Genomic DNA, 27,193 nt, shown 5'->3' with positions numbered 1-27,193 from the left:
CCAAGAAGATTTCTCTTTGGTTAAAAGCTACAAGACTGAAAGCTTGCGGCTTAATGAAGTACAGAAGGACTTGGATTCGGCTGGGGTTTCAGACATTGATATAGAAGATCGTTCCGAATTTTGTGCTATGGTACAGTCTTGGACCTAGAATCCCTAGAAGTCGGAAGCCCCTTTCACAAGAAAGAAAGGAGAAATTATCAGCAGGGCGCAAGAGATATTAGGAACGAAGAAGAGCATCGAGGAAGAACTAGTCATCACCGTTCCTTAGTGGGCTTAAATAAAAAGTGAAGTTGTGAATAAGTTGGAGTTTTTTATGTCGCGCTGACACAGATAGGTCTTATGGCGACAATGGGATACAAAAGGGCTAGAAGTGAGAAGGAAGCAACTGCGGCCTTGAATAAAGTACAGCCCCAGTGCCTGGTGTAATGTGAGAATAAATCACTTCTTGTAAAATGGCACTGACTGAATGTTTGCTGAAGGAATGTGGGCAACCATAAGGGAAAGGTTGAATAAAAGGACAATTACAAAAAGAACTAGTTTCATGGAAAACACTGTGACGAATGGCTCTGTAATAAACAAATACCAGAAATATGCAAGGAACTTATAAGAAGAATGACAAGTGAGGATCCAGATGATTACAAGGTACTAAAAAGAAACTCTCTGCAAAGAAATTATGATGAGTCTGTTTCAAAATTGTATGACTAGTAAATTATCTCCTTTATTATAATCATTTGTGAATGCCTGTACATTCTCTACTGACATTGGTCTTACACACTGGAAATATTTAAAAACAAAACTACCATCACATAAGATTTGACTACTGCATTCAATTCTGTGCGAATTATATCATAAAGTGATTCAAATGTAAATTCAATTCAATACTGAAAGCATCAAAGCAGCTATTGCTTGCCAAACTAACTGGCAATAGTTTAGCTCCTTTGCAATACTAATAAAGAATATTCACCTGAGCAATTCAATTACTAATCAATTTCATGTAAAATTTTACTTAATCTAAGATTACACATTTCACCTTTTTCCTTTTGACAAAACACCTGAAAAGCTGAAGACATCTGCCATCAACAAATGCATTTTCACAGCCATTTTATACATTTTCTTCTCAATTTCCTTGAGTTGCAACATCTGAAGCCGATGTAATCACTTAACTGGGTAAAGCCTTTGATTCTGTAATATGACTGAACTTCAAGTTCCAACTTTGTCAAAATAATCAAAAAAGTCTTCTCAAATAATTCAAATATATTTGAGATCAAATTATGATCCACTGGTGTCATACAAAGCTTTACATTTGTTGTTCACTTGTTAAATCCATAGCAATCTTTGCAACTTCTACATAAATTCATATGTTGTTAAACATGTTCCCTACTGTTAGTGACACTCTGTGTTCCAATACACATTTTTCCTACCTGCCAGCACTGACATTTCTAACTTTATAAAATTGCAGAATAAATAACTACATCTTAGGTATACATTTCTTAGAAATAATCATACATATTTTGTTCATAATGAAGCAATGGATTGAGTATACTATACTGACTAGACAAAAGAGTGACTGAATGGGTTGCTATATTTCTAGAAAATAGATCTCAGAGAATTAGAGTAGGTGAAGCTTTATCTGACCCTGTAATAATGAAGAGGGGAATTCCTCAAGGCAATATTATTGGACCTTTAAGTTTTCTTATATATATAAATGATATGAGTAAAGGAGTGGAATCAGAGGTAAGGCTTTTTGCGGATGATGTTATTCTCTACAGAGTGATAAATAAGTTACAAGATTGTGAGCAACTGCAGCGTGATCTCAAAAATGTTGTGAGATGGACAGCAGGCAATGGTATGATGATAAACGGAGTTAAAAGTCAGGTTGTGAGTTTCACAAATTGGAAAAGTCCTCTCAGTTTTAATTAGTGAGTTGATGGGGTGAGAGTTCCTTTTGGGGATCATTGTAAGTATCTAGGTGTTAACATAAGGAAAGATCTTCATTGGGGTATTCACATAAATGGGGTTGTAAATAAAGGGTACAGATCTCTGCACATGGTTATGATGATGTTTAGGGGTTGTAGTAAGGATGTAAAGGAGAGGGAAATAAGTCTCTGGTAAGACCCCAACTAGAGTATGGTTCCAGTGTATGGGACCCTCGCCAGGATTACCTGATTCAAGAACTGGAAAAAATCCAAAGAAAAGCAGCTCGATTTGTTCTGGGTGATTTCTGACAAAAGAGTAGCGTTACAAAAATGTTGCAAAGTTTGGGTTGGGAAGAACTGAGAGAAAGAAGAAGAGCTGTCAGCGGAGAGATGGCGTGGAATGACATTAGTAGACAAATAAGTTTTGAGTGGCGTTTATAAAAGTGGGAAAGATCACAATATGAAGATAAAGTTAGAATTCAAGAGGACAAACTGGGGCAAATATTCATTTATAGGAAGGGGAGTTAGGGATTGGAATAACATACCAAGGGAGACGTTCAATAAATTTCCAATTTCTTTGAAATCATTTAGGAAAAGGCTAGGAAAACAACAGGTAGGGAATCTGCCACCTGGGCAACTGCCCTAAATGCAGATCAGTATTGACTGATTGATTTCCAATTGGGTCACCAGATCTTATTTTTACATGTTCCATTCAAATTATTTTGGATCACCTTGTGTTTCAATGATTGTCTAACTACATTTTTTTTTTTTTTTTTGTGCAGGAATTGCTTTGCATGCTTACAGTGAATGATGCCGACATGTTTCTGCCTTGAGATGGTAGACTGTTGTTGGTTACTACAAGTAGCACATCGTTTGTCATCTTGTGTTGCCAATTTCTGTTTACATTGCTCTCAGGTAAATAAATATGTTTTCATATTTTTAATTACTGGAGTAGTTATTGATGTACATAATGCTGAATAGCTTAGTGTCCTCACAGGATAATATTTACTACCACGATCAAGTCCTTTTTCAGGTGTGGAGTCATCATATTCAGGCACTCCAGTGGCACAGATGGTATTCGAACCTGCATTTATGTGTAGTAAATGTTGTTCTTCATTTAATTTCTTTATGTTTTGATGCTATTAAACTAGTTCATTGCCAATCATAAAATTAATATAAGTAACATATAAAATTCCCATAACCCACATCAACATTTGTTTTTAGGGTCACATCCAGGTCAAGTACTGGGCAATGAAACACTGCCACAGAGATAAATACGATGGCATGTCCCCTCAATAATAACACATTTGCACCTACATTGCTTTGGAGTTCATGTAGGACTTACTCAAAGTCAAATTCATCAGGTAACTGGTGGCCCGAATCAGTAACAACTGAATAAAGCTTTGGGTCACCGGAACCAATGCAACGTAAAACCAGACCATCAATATTCACTGCTGCACAGAACATGTTACGCTTCAGCCATGTACACTACTAAATTACAAGATTATGCTTATTATGTTTGATCCTAGGTCACATCCCAAACTGTAGCCGAGACAGTTATCTCACCAATCCTCTTGCTTCATACCATACTGCTATTTTCTTTTCCAAGTCTTCTACAAATTTTTTTAAGGCTGCTATTATACTGCTCCAGTAGTGATTTAAACTGTGCCATGCATTAGGGTGGGCCAAAAAAACTTGAATTTTTTTTTCCAAGTCGTAATACCATGGAAAAGTTGCAAATTGGGGAGAATAAAACAGGGTAAAAAAAAAAAGAAACAAAATAGGTTCATTTCTTCTGGTCGCACACGTGCTCTAAAGTTTGCCAAAATTCAGAAAAATGTCTACTTTTACGATAATTTTCTACCTTGCTTAAATTGTCAATATTTAAATGTAATAGCTCTAGTCGACTCTTAAATAATAATAATGTTATTTGTTTTACGTCCCACTAACTACTTTTTAAGGTCTTCGGAGACGCAGAGGTGCCGGAATTTAGCCCCGCAGGAGTTCTTTTACGTGCCACTAAATCTACCGACACGGGGCCGTCGTATTTGAGCACCTTCAAATACCACCGGACTGAGCCAGGATCGAACCTGCCAAGTTGGAGTTAGAAGGCCAGCGTCTTAATTGTCTGAGCCACTCAGACCGGCAGTCGACTCTTACTCAAACCAATAATGATTTAGAAAAAAGAATGGTTCAAATCGGTTAAGGTCTTTCGCTCACGCAACAGCCGTCAAATCTAACGAATTCTCGCGCTCGTCGTAACTCGCTCGGGTCAAAGACCCTGACGCTCCACCCACCTACCACTCACGCCACCACGCTGCGCCAATGTTGTGTCAGTCTGCCGTTATCCCTGTGTTTGATGTCTGTTTCATTCGCTCTTCCAGTTACTATTGTGGCATTTGCATCTACTGTATTTCAATGTTTGTTTTGTGTTATGACATTTTTGTGTAACTTTGTGACTTAACGGTGGTATACTATGGCTGTACCTAAGAAACTCATCACAAGACAGGTATATGATTGCCCTCTATTTGGTGCACCTAAAGACTTTTCATCAAACAAGCTTCCTACTTGTGAGGACGTGATTCGGTGTTGTTCACAGGAGAGATACCACTTGGCGCTTAAAGTTAATAATAAGAGCGACAGTTTTTCACACGTTGCCAGTACCGTTTAGCTAATAAAATAATTGGTTTGTATCAGAAGGCATCCATCCGAATGGTTACAGATAAGAGAATTGTGCAACTTATAAAAGCGTTGTATGATAAATATTACAGCATTCGAAAATCATATACTCCGGATAAGAACAAAGATTCGTTTAAGCAGAAAATTGACGAGTTTAAGCAGAAATGCTCATTGCTTTTTGACGTAGCGGCTTGCAAATGCCCCATTGTTCTTAATTGCATTTGTAACAGCTGCTGCATGAGCGAAACACCTTAACTGATTTGAACCATTCTTTTTTCTAATCATTATTGGTTCGAGTAAGAGTCGACTAGAGCAATTACATTTAAATATTGACAAGTTAAGCAAGGTAGAAAATTATCATAAAAATATACATTTTTCCAAATTTTGGCAAATTTTAGAGCACGTGCGCGACCGGAAGAAATGAACCTATTTTGTTTCTTTTTTAACCCCGTTTTATTCTCCCCAATTCGCAACTTTTCCGCGGTATTACGACTTGGGGAAAAAGAAATAGAGTTTTTTTGGCCCACCCTACTATGCATCCTTACTAGCACTCTATCAGATGCTTGAGACATGGGGAGTTTGAAAATGGCAGTGGTGATTAATCCTGTCTTGTGACGCTTGTCTCCTGTGGGTAGACAATATTGTAAGTTTTGCAACAATTTCCAGAAAAATTTACACTAATCCATACAGCACAGAGAAGATTCTGCAGAGTGCAAAGAGAATATACAGCTAGAGGATACTTCTCCAAAATTCTTGCTGGAATTGTTGTGTATTTTCCTAACATATTTAGAGCAGTGTCATATTACTGTCTTCTGAGATAATTTAGATCTAAATTCTACTCTGGCATTGTAAATACACTTTTCAAAGTGTACTAACCATTCTAAGGCTTCTTCATTTTGTTTCACATATCTTAAAATCTGATCAGTGTTAAAACTATCTGTTCAGTCTATGTTGACAGAGGTCCATGAACAGTTTCACTGAGTGTCAGTGTCAGCGTCACACCATTATGACCTACTGAATTTCTTAAGTATTCGTGACTTGATATTTATCTATAAAGGAGATTTTGGTGAAAAATTTTCTCCGAACAATACCATAGGCCATCTTCACATAACTGCTTTGAAAGGGAATCAGCATTGCTATTCTCTAACAATGGATTCACATAGAGGTGAAGCTTCCACGTTGTGTAGAATTAACTTTGCACTTTGCACATCTCCAACTTGTCAGTAGGCTAATAAAGGAAGAATTATCATCTATTGCCTTTTCTTTTCTAAAGTCAAGATAAAATGGACTATTCACAATACAATACTAATTTGAAGTTAATTCTGACAGTACAAATTTGTTCTGATTATGTAAAGTCATTCCATTTGATCTGAACGATTCATTATCTGACTCTGGTATTATTTCCCGTAGGCCTCTTCTCTTGCAATAATACTGTTTTTTGTCATTCCCTATACATGTCAATCTTCTTAACTATTTCTTCTTAATTGATATCTTGTCTATATGTAACAGTAACATTCTTTTTAACAGGTACCCTGTTTAAGGCTAAAATATTTGTAAAGAATTCATAGCTACATTAAATGCAACACAATTGGAGCCAAAGATAGCCGAAGAATAACAGTGATAATAGTCTATACGCAGTCACCACCTCAACTCTGGATACAGAGTTTAAATCTAACATAAACTGTAAAAATGACAGTAAAATTATAAGTCTAAGCAGCAAGCCAAAATAAATTATACTACTGTATATTATTCAATAACTATTTCTTTAATAACTCTTTCATACTGAAAATGGGCAATAAAATGTCTCTATGGATATATTACCAATCCCTTCTCAAGAAGTGCTTTCTCCTTCTCTGTCCAAGAATCACTCCCGACTGTTAGTGTCTCCGCTGGGTCTGATGAGGTGTACCAGCATGGTTGAGTGGTGTTATCCAAGAGCCACTGAGAACCAATGTTGTAGTCACAATGGAGCAGTTCTCCCCCACCATCACAACAAGATGCTCTAAAAGAAAATCATAGCTTCAGTCTTCATTATACAACATGTGAAGTCAAAATACTGAGGAATTAAACTAGGTACACCAAATAATACCTCATTATGGATATGAATGCTCAAATATAACTAACTGGAGTGGAATTACATGAGTATGTTGTTGTTTTTGCTTATTGTTTAAAGGGGCCTAACATCAAAGGTCATCACCCTACATGAGTATAAAAGAGATGGAGACAGTGACTTATGTGGGAATGCATGAACAGCACTCACCTTCAATAAAAAGAAAAAACATTGCATTGATTCAAAGTTTTTGGTATAGCCTTGTTCATGGTGGAGGGAACAAGAATGGTTCTTCCAACTCCTGAGGTGGTACCTGGATGCTATTAATGAGTGTATGAGGGAGGTGGGATAACAAATGAAAGAATAGAGAATGACAAAAATGAGTGGTTATCTGATATCAAGTCGTCATACTTCCTTGGAATTAACACTATCAGAGTTCCAATCTCAGAATACCACAGGGCGGTACACCATGGCAGGAGGCCAAATAAAAATAATACCTATAAAAAAGAGCAAGCTTGCAGTTTTATGTGACCGTTGATATCATAATCGCCGGGCGAATTGGCTGTGCAGTTAGGAGTGCGCAGCTGTGAACTCGCATCCAGGAGATAGTGGGTTCGAACCCCACTGTCGGCAGCCCTGAAGATGGTTTTCCAGGGTTCTCATTTTCACACCAGGCAAATGCTGGGGCTGTACCTTAATTAAGGCCACGGCTACTCCCTTCCCATTCCTAGGCCTTTCCTGTCCCATCATCGCCAAAAGACCTATCTGTGTCGGTGCGACGTTAAGCAATTAGGAAACAAAAAATCGTAATCATAGCCACAGGATCACCAGTCTTATGCCAAATCTGAATCATATTTCAAAAATCTCACGTGCTGTTTGGGAATCAAACCGCAGATGCCTTGGTGAAAAGTAAGTTAATATGCCGCTCGGCTATCGTGCCTAAAAAACAATATATTTCAGACTTTACCATGAAACAATCATCAAACATGTTTCATGCAGATGGGAATTGTATAATCATTAGGATTGTCGCCATTAGACCTATTTGTGTTGGTGCAATATAAAGCAAGTAAAAAAAAAAAATCAGCAGATTTTCAGTGGGTTCTTTTTTTTTTTTACATTGCACTAACACATTGAAGATTTTCAGCAACAGAGGGGTGGGAAAGTGCTAAGATTGGGAAGGTAAAGGCTGTGGCCTTAATTAAGGTTCAGCACCAGCATTTGCCTGGTGTGAAACTTGGAAACCACAGAAAACCATCTGCAGGTCTGCTGACTGTGGGATTCAAACCCACCCTCTCCCGAATGAAAGCTCACAGTTGCGCGACCCTAATTGCATGGCCAATTTGCTCAGTTTTTCAGATATTTCAGTGCACTTTGATTGTAAACATTTTGGATTTTAGATAGAGGAAGTCAGTGATAATGAAAAGGGTGCCTACAACAATGATCAATCAACTGAGAATGACAGCTGTCTCAAGTGACATTCAGACTACAGTAGATTTAATGCAGTCACAACAAAGACATACCAGAAAAGACAAAGGAGACTGTACATAGATGGAAGGAGAAAACAATTCATTATTTAAGCATTTATTAAAAAATTGTAAGTGCTACAAATTATTAATTTTCTTTTAAAAGTTGCTTCACATCGCACTGACACAGATAGATCTTATGGCGAGGATGGGATAGGGAAGGGCTAGGAGTGGGAAGGAAGCAACTGTGGCCTTAATTAAGGTACAGCCCCAGGATTTGCTTGGTGTGAAAATGGGAAACCATACAAAACTATCTTCAGGACTGCCGACAGCTTCAAATTAAGTATCAGGACAATCCTGTCACAGAATTCAGAAATTTTAGGTTATCTGTTCACTGCAAGGAATGCAAATGATTATGACAGGAAATGGTCATCCAATCTCAACAGAAGAAAACAGATGTTTTGACAAAAGAAATACAGGATAATTACCTACTTCCCTTGGCCCCATTCTAAAGTCTAATGTCTGAAAGCCCCATATTCAAGTGAAATGGGAAGAAAGACAGGTGTTACAGGAAATCTGATATTTTGCAAAACAAGTAGTAGAGAAAAGCTTCTCCTGATATCTTGGTTTTCCAAATTTACAAATGCCGCTTTCAGAGATTCAATTGGTAGAACAAAGGCTTAACATGGCCTTGACCACTTTAGCCTCACAAACTGAAGGAGTCTTCTTCAGAGATTTAAGAGAGACTCGTGATTGAAAGTAAACTTCATTAAAGAGCAGTATGCAGTTAATTTTTGTTGGACATGTTATTCTCTAATTGCACAGGAAAATCCAAAAAGAAAGAAAGAAAGAAAATAATAATAATAATAATAATAATAATAATAATAATAATAATAATAATAATAATAATAATAATAATAATAATAATAATCTTCATCTTCATCATCATCATCATCATCATCATCATCATCATCATCTCATGGGTAACCACAACAACTGGCTAGTAAAAATAAACTAAGATCTACAAAATAGGTACATTACAATCTCTCCTATTCGGCCCTATGATAGAGATATCCAGCCTGATTTTCGGAAATAAATTTTTTAAAATGCATATGACAAGTTAATATTTTTGGGTTGGGATGTAGCAAACTACATCACTGAGTTGGACTGTAGCATGAGCAGGAATGTAAGGAAGATGTGTGCACTGGAATTTCACGGGACGGTTGTTGACTCATGCACTCGGCAATATCATGCACCTACCGTATTGCCTTTGTCTGTGTTAGTCAGTCATGAGCATTACAGTGATTTTCTTGCTAAAGTAATGATGATGATTGTTAATTAAAGTGGCCTAACAGCTAGGTCAGCAGCCCCTAATTGTACAAGATGATTGAAACTAAAACTAAAACTTCAAAATGTATCCACTACTAGGATCTAAAAAGAATGATGATGAAAAAATGACCGTGAAACAATCAGTGGATCCAATTCACAATGCCGTAATTACTGGGATGATACTCATTATCGAAAGGGGTCCATAATCCAGGTCACCAGCCCCTCATCATGGTACTAATCACTGGTAAAGCAGAACCATGGTGATCATCTTATCTATAGTGGTACTAATCACAGGTGACATAGACTCATGGTATTTCTCGCATGGTGGGACTAATCGCAGGTAATGTAGACCCATGGTATGTCACACACAATGACACTACTCAGAGGTAACAAAAACCCATGGTGTTTCGCACATAAGGGTACCACTCACAAGCAATGCACACCCATGGTGTTCCTCACATAGTGGGACTAATCACAGGCGCCGGTATTCCTGTGGTGTTCCTCACATGGTGGAACTAATCACAGGCAATGAACACCCACAGTGTAGACACATTATGGCAATGCCCACATGCAACACAAACCCATGGTGTTCCTCACATAATGGTAATACCACTCTCAGGCAACACAGACCCATGGTTTTAGTCACATAGTGGTACTAATCACGGGCGCCAGCCAAACCCGTGGTGTTTTTCACGTAGTGGCACTAATCACAGGCAACGTAAACCCAGGGTGTTTCTCATAAAGTGGTACTACTCATAGGTAACGCAGACTCTTTCTGAACACAGTGGAACCAACCGGTGGAAATCACACGATGACTATTATCACAAACAACGCCCAGACCCGTAGTGTTTCTCGCATAATGGTTCTGCTCCTATTTAACATAGACCCAGGGTTTTCCTTGCAAGGTGGTACTAGTCGCAAGTAACGTCGACCCATGGTGTCTTTTAAATGTGTAAAATTTTATTGTGTGTTATTTTCCACCTATTTAATACAATAAATCATAAGATTAATGTTCTTTCCTCATTAAAATATGAACTTGGGACATGTTTTGCCCCATCTAAAGGGCATCATCAGCCTTATCATCGTCTCAATACCAAAACAGGTACCTGTTTAGCTATGACATAATCTAAAAATTCTATAATTTAAAACATTAACATGATGTGTGGTCATTATTTAAGGAACTTGATTAGAGATGAGGATAATTAATATGATAAAGGCCCAATGCCTTGGTCAAGTGTAAAAAGTGATTAATTAACCTACATGATACAATAGACACTGATAAAATTAAAGTAAGTTAAAACATTTTAAAACCAGATTTAAAAAGGAAATACTTTCCAACACAAAGTTTTGACATATTATTTAACTATATGCTCAGATCTAGTGATTAGTTCTCATTCAAAGGTTGATAAAATTCGGTGTTTGCAACTTCGAAGGTAGAAGATATTTTATTGTTGTATTCTTAATTGAAGGCTTATTATTGAGTACTATATTTGGTGGTGCATTAAAATTGTAATAGTGTCATTAACATCTTCTTTTGTATACACTAATATTGTGGCGTTGGCGTGCTGTGTCTATGTTGTGGCATTATAATGTTAGCTTGTTGATCAAAAAGAAAGGCTGTGGGACAGTTGTGATGTAAAGCTGTCGGGTGTATATAAGCTCCGTAAAGGGAGAAGTTAGAATTAACCAGATTAAAAATGTAAGAAACATAATGGGAGAGGGTAACTGGAAAAATTGTAAGTGTTGCTGTGTTGACACTTACCTTTTGCCCACTTGAATGATACCTTGATGTGTGAGTACTGGTGGTCGCTGATGTTCTGCTACGCGTATTGTATGTGTGTCGTCTTGGTGGAGGGGAGTGGTCTTGCGAAGGTGGAGCTATTGGCTTGCGGGTTGCGCGTGAGGTGGAGTTGCTTGCATCTAGTGGGGTAGAGGGACGTGATATGTTTATTGGCCTGATGGGAATGTTTATCGTTTTTGTTTTTAAAACCTTACATAAAATATTATCTTGAAGATTTAACCGATGGAATAGGTTTGGTAATTGTTTATAAAGAGGACTTTTAATGTCTATTGGATCATTTAAGTTTTGATTTATGTTATATTTCTGATCTAAAATAATATAAAGTTTTTCGAATTCGGTAATAAGTCTGACTTTATCAATATTTTTAAAAAATCTGGAGATCACGTTCGATTGCAGCAAAGCTATGGCCTGAGTCTCTCATATGATTACTCAGAGCCTAGAATTTGTTATGTTTTTGTGCGTTGAAATGGTCAGCGTATCTAGTTAAACAGCTTCTCCCAGTTTGCCCCACATAAGAAAAATGGCACTCTGTACATTTTAGTCCATAAATGCCAGAACCAGAATATTTGTTGTTTATAGAATTGATTGTGTTATGACTGAAAAACAAATTTTGATTTGAGTTCAGAGTCTTGAAAGCAATTTCGATTTCTTGCTTTTTTGGGATTGATTACTTTATGTATAATTGGGTCAGTATAAGTGAAGGTTGCATATTTTGATTTTTTAATTTTTATTGAAGAAAGATTAGTGGCTAACTTCAGTTTCACCTTATTGATAAGAAAACTTAAATCATTCAATCAGAACGGAAGTAAAAAGACTCTCACCTTTTCTGCAATCAACACCCCAACGACAATTAATCTTTCTGACGCTACATATTCAGATAGCGAAATGAGTCTGTTAAATAAGGGCCTAAAACACAACTGGCCTAACCAACATAAGGCAGATGATATTATCATCAGAGTAGCAGAAATGGAGTCACATATAGACAAAGAAGTTTCCTTTGAAAGACAAAACGATGTTAGATACAAAGTAAAAAGAAATAGCTAAAAATAATAATTCCACCATTTTAAAACAGACTCAAAATTTGAAAGCCAAAATAAATAATAACAATATCATAGTAATAAAAGCTGACAAAGGCAACACCATAGTTCTAACAAAAAAACAAAAAAAAATCTAAAAACAGAAGAATTATTTGCAGACAAAACCTATACCACAATCGCCAAAGACCCCATAATGAAAACCCAACACAGTTTTGAAACCATTCTTAAAAATTCAACTTTTTAATTTAATGAACAAGAATATCAGAAACTCATCAATATGAATCCCAAATTACCTACTGCCAGATCTCTGCCAAAGATAGGGGGTGAACATAAAAAAGATGTCCCTATTTGTCCTATTATCAAAAGCAGAAATAGTCTGACTTTAAAACATTACTATTTCTTCATAAATTTATTAAAAGACACTATAAATTCCACAATGATTGCCCAATAAAAAACTCAACTGATCTCTGTGAAACCTTAAATAAACTCAATCTGCAAGCTCATCACAAAATGGTTTCCTTCGACATTACTAATATGTATTTGAACATACCAGTCAAAAAAATATTGAAGTTCTAAAAAAAATCTGTCTAGCCATAGCACCTTAAGGGGAGAGCCAGGTGAAAAATAAGACAAAATGATGAAAATTGTATTTTTTAATTTTTTAATGACTTTACAACACTGTTGTTTATGTGATGCTATTATTTTTGACATTTGGAATGTTTAAAGACCCCTGATTGCTGTTTTTAAATCACCTTGCAAAGTGGGCTTGGCTAGGTGGAAGCAGCTGGAGCTTCCATTGTGAAAAATTAATCATTCGTGTCATTCTTTATGTAATATCATGTTGTAATATTTGTCCCAGACGTTGTATTTACATTATGAAACAATGCTACAGATGTTTTATGTTATAGTTTCTCTGTTTTATGATAAAATAGTTGAGCAAGTGTCTTCTCTCAAATATCTGGTTACCATCTTGAATGACCAATATAACTCCAAACAGGAGATAATATCTAGAATTGAGCAGGTCAGGAAACAATTCATTACCATGAAGAAATTCTTTGTGAGGTCAGATCTCAGTCTCCAAATACGAATTCATATGATCCGCTGCTATATATTTTCTGTTCTCCTATATGGATGTGAAAGCTGACTCTGGATCCAATCATAAAAAAACGTATTGATGCCTTCGAAATGTTCCTGTATCGCAGTCTCTTGCGGATATCCTGGGTAATGAAAATCTCAAATGCTGAGGTCCTTCACTGGATGAAAAAGCAAAAAGAACTACTGCTCACCATAAAATAGAGGAAAACACAATACCTAGGACATATCATGAGAAGTGAGAGGTATCAGTTATTACAGCTTATTATTGAATGAAAGATACAGGGGAAGAGATCTGTTGGGAGAAGAAGAAATTCATGGCTGAAAGACCTTCGAAGATGGCACTGATGTACTTCAGAAGTGGCATTTCATTCTGCACTGTCAAGATCAGAGCTAGTTACGTGGATCACCAACCTCTGCTCAGAGATGGGGTCTTAAGAAGAAGATTGTTGTGTTGCTTGGCAACAGCTTATGAGTGATCTGCTCTAGGAAACAGTCCTTGCAATTCATTTGCTTGTCATGGAAATCGATGCTGCTTTTTCACTATACTGCTGTTTAGGCATTATGAATATTCTCTTCTTTGAGTCAAGTTTAGTACCAGGGGATCAGAGAGGAAGAAATGGTGATATATGCTTCTGTATGTCCCCTTGGTTGGTGCCTTCACACAGCTTATCAGTTTGTTGCTCTGTTTGTTGTTAGAGAGTTGTAAATATTTTCTATGCACTCTATTTATGTTACAGTGTTCTAAAATAACAATATGACTCAGCATTCAAGGAAACGGAGGTCTAAACTGGCCATCAAAATGGGCAAAGTTAGGGAGACGAGGTGGAATACAGATCCTAACCCCACCACTCTGAGATCTGATGATCTGATGATCTGATGTAGGAGAAAGACAACATAATTTTCAAACATCAGGTGAGCCAGTTCCATCAACAAGTTATTCCCAACAACCTGAAACTCCTATACAGGGAAATCAACAAAAATATGGTCTTTCCTGGAAGTGAGGAAAAGCTGAAGCGATTTCGTGCATCTCCTGGCATCGCAACAAACAACAAACCATCACTTCCTTCTTCCAGTGAATACATCCTTGTTCACAAAGACATTGTTAGTGAACTTGTTAGGAATGTGCAATGCAGTGAATGTGGCAAAACAAGTTGTGAGGTGCAAGTGAGGGACAGTAAAGGGTATTCTGTGTTACTTGTTTGTAAGTGTAATGAATGTGGTTATCAGCTTGGAAAGTCTTACAGCAGTCCAAGAATACAATCCACATCAACCAAGCAACCAGTATTTGATAAAAAAGAAAAAAAAAAGAAAAAGAAACTGGTAGATTCTTTCCTTGGATTTGGACAAGGTAGATCTGGCTTGCTGTCATTTTCACAGACCCCAGGCATGAATTGTCTGAGTCAGTCTAGCTACCAGCATCACCTAATTTGCAGGTACACGATGGATGCAGTCTAAAAAAAAAAGTAAGTCCTTTCCCTGGCTCATAGAGCAGTACCTCAAGCTTATTTGGATACTTGTAGATAGCAGACTGAAGAACAAGGAAATACTAGACATATCTGTGTCATATGTTGGTACATGGGCTAAACGAGGTCACACATCCTTATATGGTATAGGATTTGTCATTCAAGCTTTGACAGGTCCTATCAAAATGTTGCATCAAATGCATTAGGACTGATAGAAAACTGAAGAAAGGAAGTGCAGAATATAATGCATGGTATGAAAATCATGCAAAGGACTGTGAGAGAAACTTCACTGGGTTCAATCAATCAATCAATCAATCAATCAATCAATCAATCAATCAATCAATCAATCAATCAATCAATGGAGATAATAGCTGGTGAGAAAATCTGGAAGAGGTCTGCTGAATTTTGTAAGTTAAGGTACACTGTGATGCTGTCTGATGGTTATGCTAAGACTTTTTTTTACAACTAAATTCTCGCAATATTTATGTTGATATTGTGAAAGAAGAATGTCTCAATCATGCAGCCAAACATTTAGGGACAAGTCTAAGGAATAAAGTAATCGAGTGGAAGATGAAAAGTGTTACTTTGGGTAGTCGGAAAGAAAGGAGAAAGGAGTTTGACTGCTCTTATCATAAATAAATTAACTTCCTACTATAGGAATGCCATGAAAAATAACATTCCAAATGTGCAGGAAATGAAATCTGCAGTGTATGCTATGTTATACCACTACATGAGCACTGATGACAATTCTCGTCACTTAAAGTGCCCTTCAGGAATTAGTTCATGGTGCTTCTACAACAGGGCAATTGCAAAGAAAGAGAAGACAGCAAGTCACAAAGACATGAAAACCAAACTAGAGCCTGCAGTGGTAGTAAAAATAATGCCCATTTACCAAAGGCTGGCAGCAAATGAACTTCAATGCAGGTGTAGAAATTAGTTACAGACTTGATGGAGGGATTTTTAATCAGTCAACACTCCGCTCTACAAGACTTACCCATCTCACGCGGGTTACTCTTGCCAGGTGTGTTAGTGGCGGGACTCAAGAATGCAAATGAGTCTTCACAGCACTGTGTGGTCAAAATGCCCTAAAATAAAATTTGTGTCAAAGAACCGACTAGAATATGCTGCTGTATCAGCTGTAAGCCAGTTTAATATGGGGTGCGAAACTAGCTTGGAAGTATGGAAAGCTGTCTCAAGAGAAGAAATAAGTGACATTGCAAGGAACATCAGTGGGCAACGAGACAGGCAACGTATCTACCTATTCAAAACTAGGTGTTCTGAGCAGTCCAAAAAAGTGAGGAGGAAACTGGAACTTAAGAAAATAAGGTTAGAACAGTTCATGAAGAAGAAGGAAGGGTGTACATATGGTGCAGGAGAGTTTTAGGCAGCTTGTAAGTGTCTTGGTACTTTATGCTGTTTTTTCTCCAAAACTATTTTCAACATTTTTTTGTGTTTAAAATGCTCCATGCACAAGAGTTCTTTGCCAATTGAGTTGTTAACTTTCACAGTTATTTCTTGATAGGTTATGTAATGATTCACAGAGTACTTTCACGAAAAAAGATAAGAAACCTAATTTTCATTAATCATAAGTTATAAAGCTGATAATTTTTTGTGAAAAAATAAGTGAACCAAATTAAATAATTAATATCTCCAAATGTACCTTCATAATTTTTTAAAGCAGCAACAAAATCCTTGAAAATATCAAGGTGAACTTGCAGAAAACATTCCAAGTGGCTACAATGAAAACAATTAGCCTATGCAAGGAGCTTTTTTATTATTTAACCATTTATTCCTAAAAATTTTAATGAAACATCAATTAACTGAAAAACTATTTAATATACTGGTTCAAAATGTTGTGTTGTAAGTAGACTAACCCAACTTCAATAGTGTGCAAAGTTTCAAATGTGTACCTAATAAAGCATAGATTTTAGTATTTTCACCAGACTCTCCCCTTAAGTTCAGTAGAAGTTGAAGAATTCATAAATTTACTGTTTTATTTTGTGCAACAACTATTTTACATTCAAAATAAAATTTACAAACAAGAAGGTAAGAGTGTCATTAACATCATCTTTTGTATGCACTATTATTGTGGTGTTGGCGTGCTGCGGCTATGCTGTGGCATTCTGACGTTAGCTTGTTGATCAAGAAAAGAACAGGCTGTGGGACAGTTGTGATGTCACGCTGTCAGGTGTATATAAGCTCTGTAAAGGGAGAAGTTAGAATTAACCCTATATCAGGGATACTCGCCAACGGATTGCAAGCTTCAATGGTTAAGCGTAAGGAATTTCATGTTTTTATCCGTATTGAACTGAGATCACAATTTAATTGTGAAGCTCAACGGATAACCTTGAACATAGCAGAATAACAACATAATAACATTAACGATTCGTCTCTTTGGCTTAGCTATGTCGATGGCACGTTGGCAATAATTGATAGCAACTGTAACAATAGTGATGATATACTACAGTTTAGATAGTTGCATCAAATTGACTAAGGAAGACGAAAACAACAATTCAATTAACTTTCTAGATATCTCAATCACAAAAGTATCAGACAAATTTGATTTTCAAATCTTTAGAAAACCTTTCCTTACCCCTACAACCATATAACATAGTTCGTTGCATCCTCAATCTCATAAAAAAGCATTATTTTACAGTTTAGTTTATAGAGCATTGAAAGTTCCCCTTTCAGTGGCCAATCTAAAGAAGGAATTGCAAAAAGGAAATTGCAAGCTTTAACGGATACAATCGATTAATCATTAACAAAATAATAAGGTGAAACTGAAGTAAGCCACTAATCTTTCTCCAATAAAAACTAAAAATTCAAAATATGCAACCTTCACTTATACAGACCCAATTATAAATCTAGTAACTAATCCCACACCAAAAAAAAAAAAAACAAAAAAAAACCAAGAAATCAAATTGCTTTCAAGACTTGGAACTCAAATCAAAATTTGTTTTTCAATCATAACACAATCAATTCTAAAAAACAAATATTCTGGTTCGGGCATTTATAGGCTTAAATGTATACTGAGTGCAATTTTTCTTATGTGGGGCAAATTGGGGGAAGCTGTTTAACTAGATATGCTGAGCATTTCAACGCACAAAAACATAACAAATTCTCGGCTATGAGTAATCATATGAGAGACTCGGGCCATAGCTTTACTGAAATCGAACATGATTACCAGATTTAAAAAAAAATGTTAATGTTTTAAATTATAACAATTTTTAGATTATGTCATAGCTAAACAGGTACCAGTTTTGGTATTGAGGCAATGATAAGGCTGATGATGCCCTTTAGAAGGGGCAAAATATAGTTTAATGAGGAAAGAACATTAATCTTATGATTGATTGTACTGAATAGGTGGAAAAAATAACACACAATAAAATTTCACATTTAAAAGAACTTACTTTCAATACAGATTTAAAAAAAAAAAAAATTAATTTTATAACTTGCAAAGACCCATAATGGTACTAATCACAAGTATTCTCATAGTTCTAATGTCATCACCCCCTGGTCGCCTCTTTTAGTCATCTCTTATGACAGGCAGGGGATACCGTGGGTGTATCTACATCAGCATACCCCACCCACACGGGGTGGCTAAAGTGAGCTTACACAGTTTGTGTCATTTTAATTAGTGTTACAATTGAAGCATGGTTAGGAAAAAGAAAGATGTACTCAAGTAGTATTTGTCATGATTTTAATGTTTGCTTTTTTATATTTTACTTGTTTCATACTGTGTTTAAATACATTGCTGTGTGTGATATTAAAACATAGATTGTAATGTTATTATAGGCCTAATTTCTTACAAAATAAAACTTTGTAGAGTCTTTGTATGAATTCGGCTGTATTTTAATGATGCTCTCCGATATCCGGATTTTGTATTATCCGGACCAAAAAAATTAAATAAATGGTACAAATTGAAGGCTATGAAAAGAAGCAGGAATCCAGAAAGGAGTGTGGCAAGGCTGCAGTTTGCCGCCCCCCCCCCCCACTTAACAATATTCATACAGAACAAGCGATAAATGAATTCAAAGAGAAATTTGGAAAGAGAATCACAATCCAAGGAGAGGAAATCAAAATCCTTAGATGTGCTGATGATTTTGTTATGCTATCAGTCTGCAGAAGATATAGAGAAATTGCTGAATGGTATGGACAGAATATTGGAGAAGGAATACAAGATGAAAATGAATAACACCAAAAGCAAAATAATGGAGTGTACAGTAGTGATGTAGGAAATATTAGATTAGGATATGAAGTCTTTCTTAAAGAAAGTAGATGAATATTTGTTTGTTTTTTTTTTGGGGGGGGGGTCCTATTTGCTTTACGTCGCACTGACACAGAAGATAGGTCTTGTGGCGATGGTGGGATAAGAAAGGCCTAGGAAGTGGAAGGAAGTGGCCGTGGCCTTAATTAAGGTACAGCCCCGGCATTTGCCTTGCGTGAAAATGGAAAACCACGGAAAACCATCTTCAGGGCTGCCGACAGTGGGGCTCGAACCCACTATCTCCCGATTACTGGATACTGGCCGCACTTAAGCGAATGCAGCTATCGAGCTCGGTGTGAATATTGTTAATTGGGTAGTGAAATAACTAATGATGGCAGAAGGACATAAAATGCAGACTAGCACAAGCAAGAAAGGCCTTTCTTAAAAAAATAAAGAAATTCAAGAATTAGGTGTGACTGAGGTCAAAACTTTGAATGACTCAGCAATGAATTCCTGGCACATATAATTACAAAATACATTTAATTCCTCACAGGATACTACAGACACTGTGCACTCAGCCATTTTTCATCATCTACTGGCATGGCAATAACTTCCTCATGTGAAGAGGTTCTCGTTCTACTGGACTGGCCAGCGACTGTCCCACAATAATTAGAGGACAACTGTTGCCAACAATTGTTTCATCAACAGGCATCATATAAACTAGGCATTACATCCAAGATCTGTACACTTCAATGGAGGGATAGCCGAGTATAACACATATTTGAGGTCACAATTTTCCTGTAGCTTTAGATAACTGTAAAAGAAGGATGTTATTTTTTATTTTTGCCGTCACACTAATGCATACATGTTTTATGGTGATGATGGGATGAGACAGGGCTAGGAAGTGACCATGGCCTTAATTAAGGTACAGCCACAGCATCTGCCTGGTGTGAAAACCAGAAACCACAGAAAACCATCTTCAGGGCTGCCGACAGTGGGGTTCAAAACCCACCCTTTCCCAAATGCAAGCTCAAAGCTATGTAACCCAAACTGTGTAGCTATTTTAGCCTGGGTGAGGTGCAGGAATTTGGTGAAGCTTTATCTCTTTCAAAGCTCCCTGTGTGGCTCAGTAATAGAATGTGTACCTCTGGAATCCCCAGATTGTGGGATCATACAGACAGCAAGATTAAAATATCTCCATTTGGCATTCTATATTGCTCTGTGTTGACATGTAAAAGATCTCTGATGATATATTCAGTGTTCACCAAGCAAAACTGATTAAAACTCAGCCGTACGTCACTCAAGAAATTATTATTTTCATTATTTTTCCTTTTTGCTATTTGCTTTACATTGCACCGACACAGATAGGTGTTATGGCGACGATGGGACAGGAAAGGCCTAGGAATGGGAAGGAAGCGGCCGTGGTCTTAATTAAGGTACAGCCCCAGCATTTGCCTGGTGTGAAAATGGGAAGCCATGGAAAACAATCTTCAGGGCTGCCGACAGTGGGGTTCGAACCCACTATCTCCTGGATGCGAGCTCACAGCTGCATGCCCCTAACCGCACGGCTAACTCACCCGGTATTATTATTATTATTATTATTTATTTATTTATTCATTTATTTATTTATTTATTTCAGTCTTCCCGTCCAAGATTAACTTTTAAGTTATCAATAAATTTATGCTCCTTGATGCGTACCCATTGCTGTGAAATGAGGAACTTATTCGTAAAGCTTCTCAATATAAGCTTTTCAGCACTGTCAATTTCATGTTGGCCTATCATCTAATTCCAACAAGGGATAAAAATTCTCTTTTTTAAGGTTTTCACAACTTGTGGAAGTCTGTTTCAGTGTTTGCTGTATTCGCTTTGGAGTCACTAATGGTTAGAGGCATGATTTTCTCACATTAACAATAAATGCAAAAGTGTTTGGTGTATTCAGTATTTGATCACTGACAGATAGCATACCATTCATGAAAAAAATGGAAAAGGAATTAAGGATTGGAATAATTTACCAAGGGAGAGGTTTGATAAATTTCCAACTTCTTTCAAATCACATAAGAAAAGCTTAAGTAAACAACTTATAATAATAATGGTATTAGTTTTTATGTCCCACTACCCAGTGGCGGCCGGTCAATACGTGCTACCAGGCTCCAGCACGTAGCTTGGAACTGTAAGGAATATTATTTATGTACAGTACAATTATCCTGGTGCCTTTTCGTTGTTTTGAGTACGATATGAATTTGTGTTTTGTGCAAATCAGGACGAGATCTGTCGAACACCTAGCGCCGTTCTCCCGGGGAACAAGGCTCGTGCTCATGTGAAGTGAGCCCTTGCCTGTAGCCTGAAGGAAGCAATACGCAGGCGCAGCCAAGCTTGCAACACTCCCCCTAGCCGGCGGAGTATACCGTAAACCGGGATCAACTTTCACTGATCCCGTTTATAGTTACTTCCTCTCCCGCAAGGGGGTAGAACTACTCGATGTCTCCTGCTACCCGGAGCGCAGCGAGGGATCCAGTCGGCCGTGCTTATGTTGAACGTGGTAAGCGAATCTGCCACTAGAGAGTAGCATCGTCTGGGTTCGAAAGTAAAGAGTAAGTGGAGGCAATCTATCTCACGCATGCTTATTAAAATATCCATCTTCCTTTTGTGTCAAAAATAAGGAATTCGTAGGTGAGTCAAAGAATCTTTGACTGACCCTAAATGTTATCCCGCATTACAATGTAATTTACTCTGGTGAAATGAAATAGCGTATGGCTTTTAGTGCCGGAAGTATCCGACGACATGTTCGACTCGCTAGATGCAGATCTTTTGATTTGACGCCCATAGGCGACCTGCGAGTCGTGATGAGGATGAAATGATGATGACGACAACACGTACACCCAATGATGGTTAAAATTCCAGACCCTGCCGGGAATCGAACCCGGGATCCCTGTGACCAAAGGCCAGGGCGCTAACCATTTAGCCATGGAGCCGGACATTTACTCTGGTAATAGGGGAGGTCTCAATGAATCAGTTGGCAGCTCTTTCAGTTGCTTTGTGCGGTTTTTAATCTCGCGGTTATATTACTGGTGCGTGTTTTTTCTGTCATTGTGTTAGTGCTAAAGTTTATACGAAGATTTATCAAATTATTTATCCACTGCAGTGTATATAAAGTGAAATTAAATTAGTGTTCTTAGTGGGGATCTATATTCCCACGATTCTATTTGCACTGATGTAAGTTGCGCCATTAGGTTAGTAAAAACAATATTTCTCCAATCAATTATTTATCTCGTAGACAGTTGTCGAAGAATTCATCTGCTTCCAAATTAATGTTGTTTTTGTTTGTTCTGAGTTATAAATTGTGAGAAAAGTTGTATTATTATTATTATTATTATTATTAGTAGTAGTAGTAGTAGTAGTAGTAGTATTACCAAGTTTGAAGTATGCGTTGTTCATCATGGCAATATACAGATTTAAAACAGCGTATTTAGCTTGTTTTTTGTAGCACGTAGGACGATTTTTTCACAAGCCGCCACTGCCACTACCTACTTTTCCAGTTACTAGAGATACCAAAGTGCCAGAATTTAGTCCTGCAGATCAGTGGTAAATGAAATAAATGAAAAATGACAAATACATGACTTGAATATTGTAATAGATATAGCAAAAATTGTTAAACTCAAAATGTGGCAGGCAAATATTGCAACAGTATATAGCTCCAGAAATGTCTAGGTATTTAATACAAGTTGCAGGTTCAATTGCAGAACTTGTGGTTGAAGTATTGACAGGGTGATTTCGTCTTCGTCATCATCATCTTCTTTTTCTTATTCTTCTTCTTCTTATTCACCTCCCTCCCTCCCTCACCCGCTCCCTCCCTCTCTCTCTCTCTCTCTCTCTTTTTTTTTTTTAATACACCTTTTGCAGTAATCTTAAGTTATTTTGAATGTTAGTTCTTCACTATCTCTAAACCTGAACAGGATTACAGTAGTTTCAACATCTGTAAATCACAACAGCTGGAACAGAAATTATACAAACAAGTGTAAACAAGTAACGGTCATTAATGAACAATATATGATGAAGTACTTCTATACCAGCAGTATTATTTTATTTACAACATGGCTAGGCAACATATCATGAACACATAACTAAACTAAGTATATATACATCATTTAACAGTGCTCAGAAATACAGACGGACTTCAACAGAAATAAGCATGCGTAGCAGTAGTATGCGAGCTCTCAGGCTAAGGACTGTGATTCAAGTACCAACCATTCTACATTCCTTCTCCTCCCTGACTTTCACTATTTTGGCATTTCCAAATTTTTACTCGTCATCATCATCATCATCATCGTTTCCCCTTGTCCACCTCCTGCCAGGATGGGGTGTTGATGGCACTTCTCCACGATTGCCTCTCCTTCTACCACTCCTCTTCAGTAATTGCATTCCAGTCCAGTCTTCTTTTTTGTATACTGTCCTTGACAGAGTCCATCCATCTTTTCCTCTATCTTAGCTTCTAACACTTGTTTTGGTATCCTTCCCTCCTCCATCCAAATAATACGTAGGTGGTTTGAAAAGTTCTCGGAATGTACTAGAATTAAGTATCTTACCTCGGTGGAGCTGCTTTTATTTTTCAACATAGTCTCCCTGTAGACTAATGCATTTGGTCCAGCGATGTTCCAATGCCTTGATCCCATCTCGAAAATGAGATTCCTCCAGGCCTGCAAAATACCTCTCCAATTCGGCTGTCAGTTCTTCCCTTGTAGAAAATCTCCGTCCACCGAGGAAAATTTTCAGCTTGGAGAATAGAAGAAAGTCTGATGGTGCCAAATCAGGTGAATAAGGTGGATGTAGCAACAATTCGTACCTCAGTTCATGAAGTTTTGCCATGGCAACAACACTTGTGTGCGGCGGAGCGTTGTCCTGATGAAAGATGACCTTTTTCCTTGCCAAACCAGGCCTTGTTTCACGTATCTTTTCCTGTAATTGGTCTAGGAGGTTTGCGTAGTATTGCCCCGTAATTGTTTGGCCAGTAGGAAGATAATCTATCAGCAGAATGCCTTTTGCATCCCAGAAAACTGAGGCCATGACCTTTTCGGCTGAATGCACTGCCTTTGCTTTCTTTGGTGATGGTGAATCAGCATGTTTCCACTGCTTTGACTGCTGTTTTGTCTCTGGGGTATAGTAATGGACCCAAGTTTCATCTGTAGTCACAAACCGGCGCAAAAAATCTTGTTGGTTGCACTGAAAATGGGCCAGACTTTGTTCGGACATTTCCAATCTGGTGCGTTTATTGTCCAATGTCAAGAGCTGCGGTACCCATCTTGCGGATAATTTTTTCATACCCAATTCTTTGGTTAAAATATAATATACCCATTCAGAAGACATCCCTACAGCTTCAGCAATCTCCCGCACTTTCAGTCGACGATCCTCCATGACCATTTTATGCACTTTTGCGATAAATTCTGGGGTTGTAACACTTTTTGGCCGTCCGCTACGCGGATCATCATCCAAGCTCTCCCGACCAAATTTAACTCGCTGGTCCACTTGGCAACAGTTGAAAATGAAGGAGCACAGTCCCACAGTGTGTTCTGAAAGTCGGCATGAATTTCCTTTGCTTTCATACCTTTCTATACAAAGTATTTAATCACTGCTCAAATCTCAGTTTTTTCCATTGTCACAAATCACTATGCTGGAACAACAACAAAGAGCCATCACTACCACAATCCTGCAGCTAGAGAGAGCACTGACGGGCCATGTGTTCACTCACAAAGGATGTGTGATTATTGCGCAGGAACCTCGTTGCTCTAGCACTGACATCTAGTGGTGATTCTGAGAACTTTTCAAACCGTCATCGTATGTCCAAACAATCTCAATTTACTCTGTCACTCAGTTTTTCTGCCCCTATTTCTTTTCTGACCTCAACATTTCTTACTCTGTCCCCCTTGTCTTCCCAACCATAATCCTCAGAAACTTCATCTCACTAGCCTGAATTTTACTCTAATTTCTTGCTGTCAAAGTCAAAGTCTCTGATGCATACGTTAATATAGGGGTATAGTACATCGGGTACATTATCTCTTTACATTTCATTGGAACTTCTCTGTTCCACACCAGGTTCATTTCATTCTGGTAGAACATATTTCCCACTTTACCCCTCTGCTGATTTCCTTTTCCAACCTTGCATCTTGCATTATTTCACTTCCCAAATATTTGAAGTATTCAACAACCTCAATATTTCCATATCTCCTCAATACCTTGCCTTTGTTTCCTTTAGAATTTCATCCATAACCATTATAAACATAAGTGGAGTCATTCCCTGCCTTAGTCGAGTTTGGTTCCTAAACCAACCTTTATCCCCACTGGAGTCTGGACACAACTGAAACAATTCTTATACGTTGCTTTCACTAGTTCCCTTGATTGCCTTCCACACCTTTTTTCTTTTCAGGGTTTCCCCACATCTTTTCTCTATTAACATTATCATATGCTTTCTCTAGATCAAGGCATACCATCACCAGATCTTTTCTATATTCCCACTGTTTTTCCATCAGTAATGTCATGGTACCGGTCTACAAAGCCAAGAATAACGGCCAAGAGGATACGTCGTGCAGACCACACAATACCTCGTAATCTGCAGGCCTTCGGGCTGAGCAGCGGTCGCTTGGTAGGCCAAGGCCCTTCAGGGCTGTAGTGCCATGGGGTTAGTTAGTTTAACCTCATGGTAAATATGGAGCCTACCATTGACTTGCCTTGTCAATTTAATTCAATTTGATTATTCATCAACCGAGTTATTTTCTCCAGTCACAGATGATATAATAAATTCAAAACCATACTGCTCTTCTTCTAAATTTCTTTCCATCCATCCTCTCATTCTCCTTTCTATTATTCTCTCCAATATTTTGGCTACTTGGGACAACAGTGTAATTGAATGGGTGTTTGCAAAAACAGGCTAACCAACATTTTGTCAGAACAGAGATAAATCAACTTTTGCAGATGCCAAAAAACAAAAGCTGTACCATAAAAATGATATTTGTTGCATTATTTTATCTCGATGTCGCAGGCCCTACCTTTAAAGCATCAAACGCCATATATTGGAACTGAATTAAAAATGAAAAGTGCTTGGAAAAATAGGAATATAAAAAATGGAAGGAAAATGACTTCTGCGTTGACCTAGCTATATTTAATAGTTTACCTTAGATTCGTAACCAAACTTTATTTTATGATCATACAATACAAAAAAGGTGTTTTATACAGTAAACTAGACATAAAGATGCTTTGGACATATTTTGAAATATGACATAACTTTCCCTCATGGGATAATCATCAGTCATATGGGTCATATTCTAATGCATTGGAAAATGATTCCTCAGTCACTTCTTGGCTACTGCCAGCTGTCAGTTCTCTGTAATACTGGTTATATCTGGTTATATCTTGCAGGGACATATTCAAGTAGCTCAAGCAAGTCCTTAAGCTTTGCTGGCTTTATTGGCCTTGTAACACTGTACTTTGGTGAAAGCTGAATACTAGCAAGTGATGGCCGACCACCTTTACTGTTTCTTTTATGAACGTCAACACAATCATATTCCTCAACAATACCATATGAATATTTAATAAAATACTTAAATGGTTCATCTTTCTTAAATAGTAAGCCTGAAACTTTACTAATTACCTAGTACTCTTTGCTTATTTACAGATATCATTCTCTTGATTACTTTTTCTAGCAAAGGTTGAGTGCTCACAAACTTATCACTTGTCATTTTACTTCTTGAAATGGCTTTCTTGCTCTAGCTCTTTTTACTAAATCCATCCATTAATCTGGCACAAAAACACAAGAAACACCCACAGCCTCTAGCATACATAGGAATAAGGTTTGCTAACCTACATATACAGCAACTTGGGAATTCAAGAGGAAAAGTTGGAATTCAAGAGGACAAACTGGGGCAAATATTCATTTATAGGAAGGGGAGTTAGGGATTGGAATAACTTACCAAGGGAGATGTTCAATAAATTTCCAATTTCTTTGAAATCATTTCGGAAAAGGCTAGGAAAGCAACAGATAGGGAATCTGCCACCTGGGCGACTGCCCTAAATGCAGATCAGTATTGATTGATTGATTGATTGATTGAACGGTATCTTTACGGCCTCCTACGTAAACATCTGTGAGCCCGATTTTGCAATAACAA

General features: G+C 37.5%; 1 protein-coding gene across 1 annotated transcript in view; it reads right to left on the bottom strand.

Annotated features, from left to right (window-relative positions):
* The window catches only part of LOC136857693 (histone H2A deubiquitinase MYSM1), a 165,922-nt gene that overhangs the window by 133,519 nt on the left and 5,210 nt on the right, over nt 1-27,193 (bottom strand). The window contains exon 2 of the mRNA XM_067136545.2: nt 6,417-6,597. Coding sequence (XP_066992646.2) covers nt 6,417-6,597 — 181 coding nt within the window. The remainder of the gene's footprint in view (nt 1-6,416; nt 6,598-27,193) is intronic.

The sequence above is a fragment of the Anabrus simplex genome, chromosome 1, assembly GCF_040414725.1.
Source record: "Anabrus simplex isolate iqAnaSimp1 chromosome 1, ASM4041472v1, whole genome shotgun sequence".
Taxonomy (NCBI): Eukaryota; Metazoa; Arthropoda; class Insecta; order Orthoptera; family Tettigoniidae; genus Anabrus; species Anabrus simplex.
This window is presented reverse-complemented; position numbering and strand designations above follow the sequence as displayed.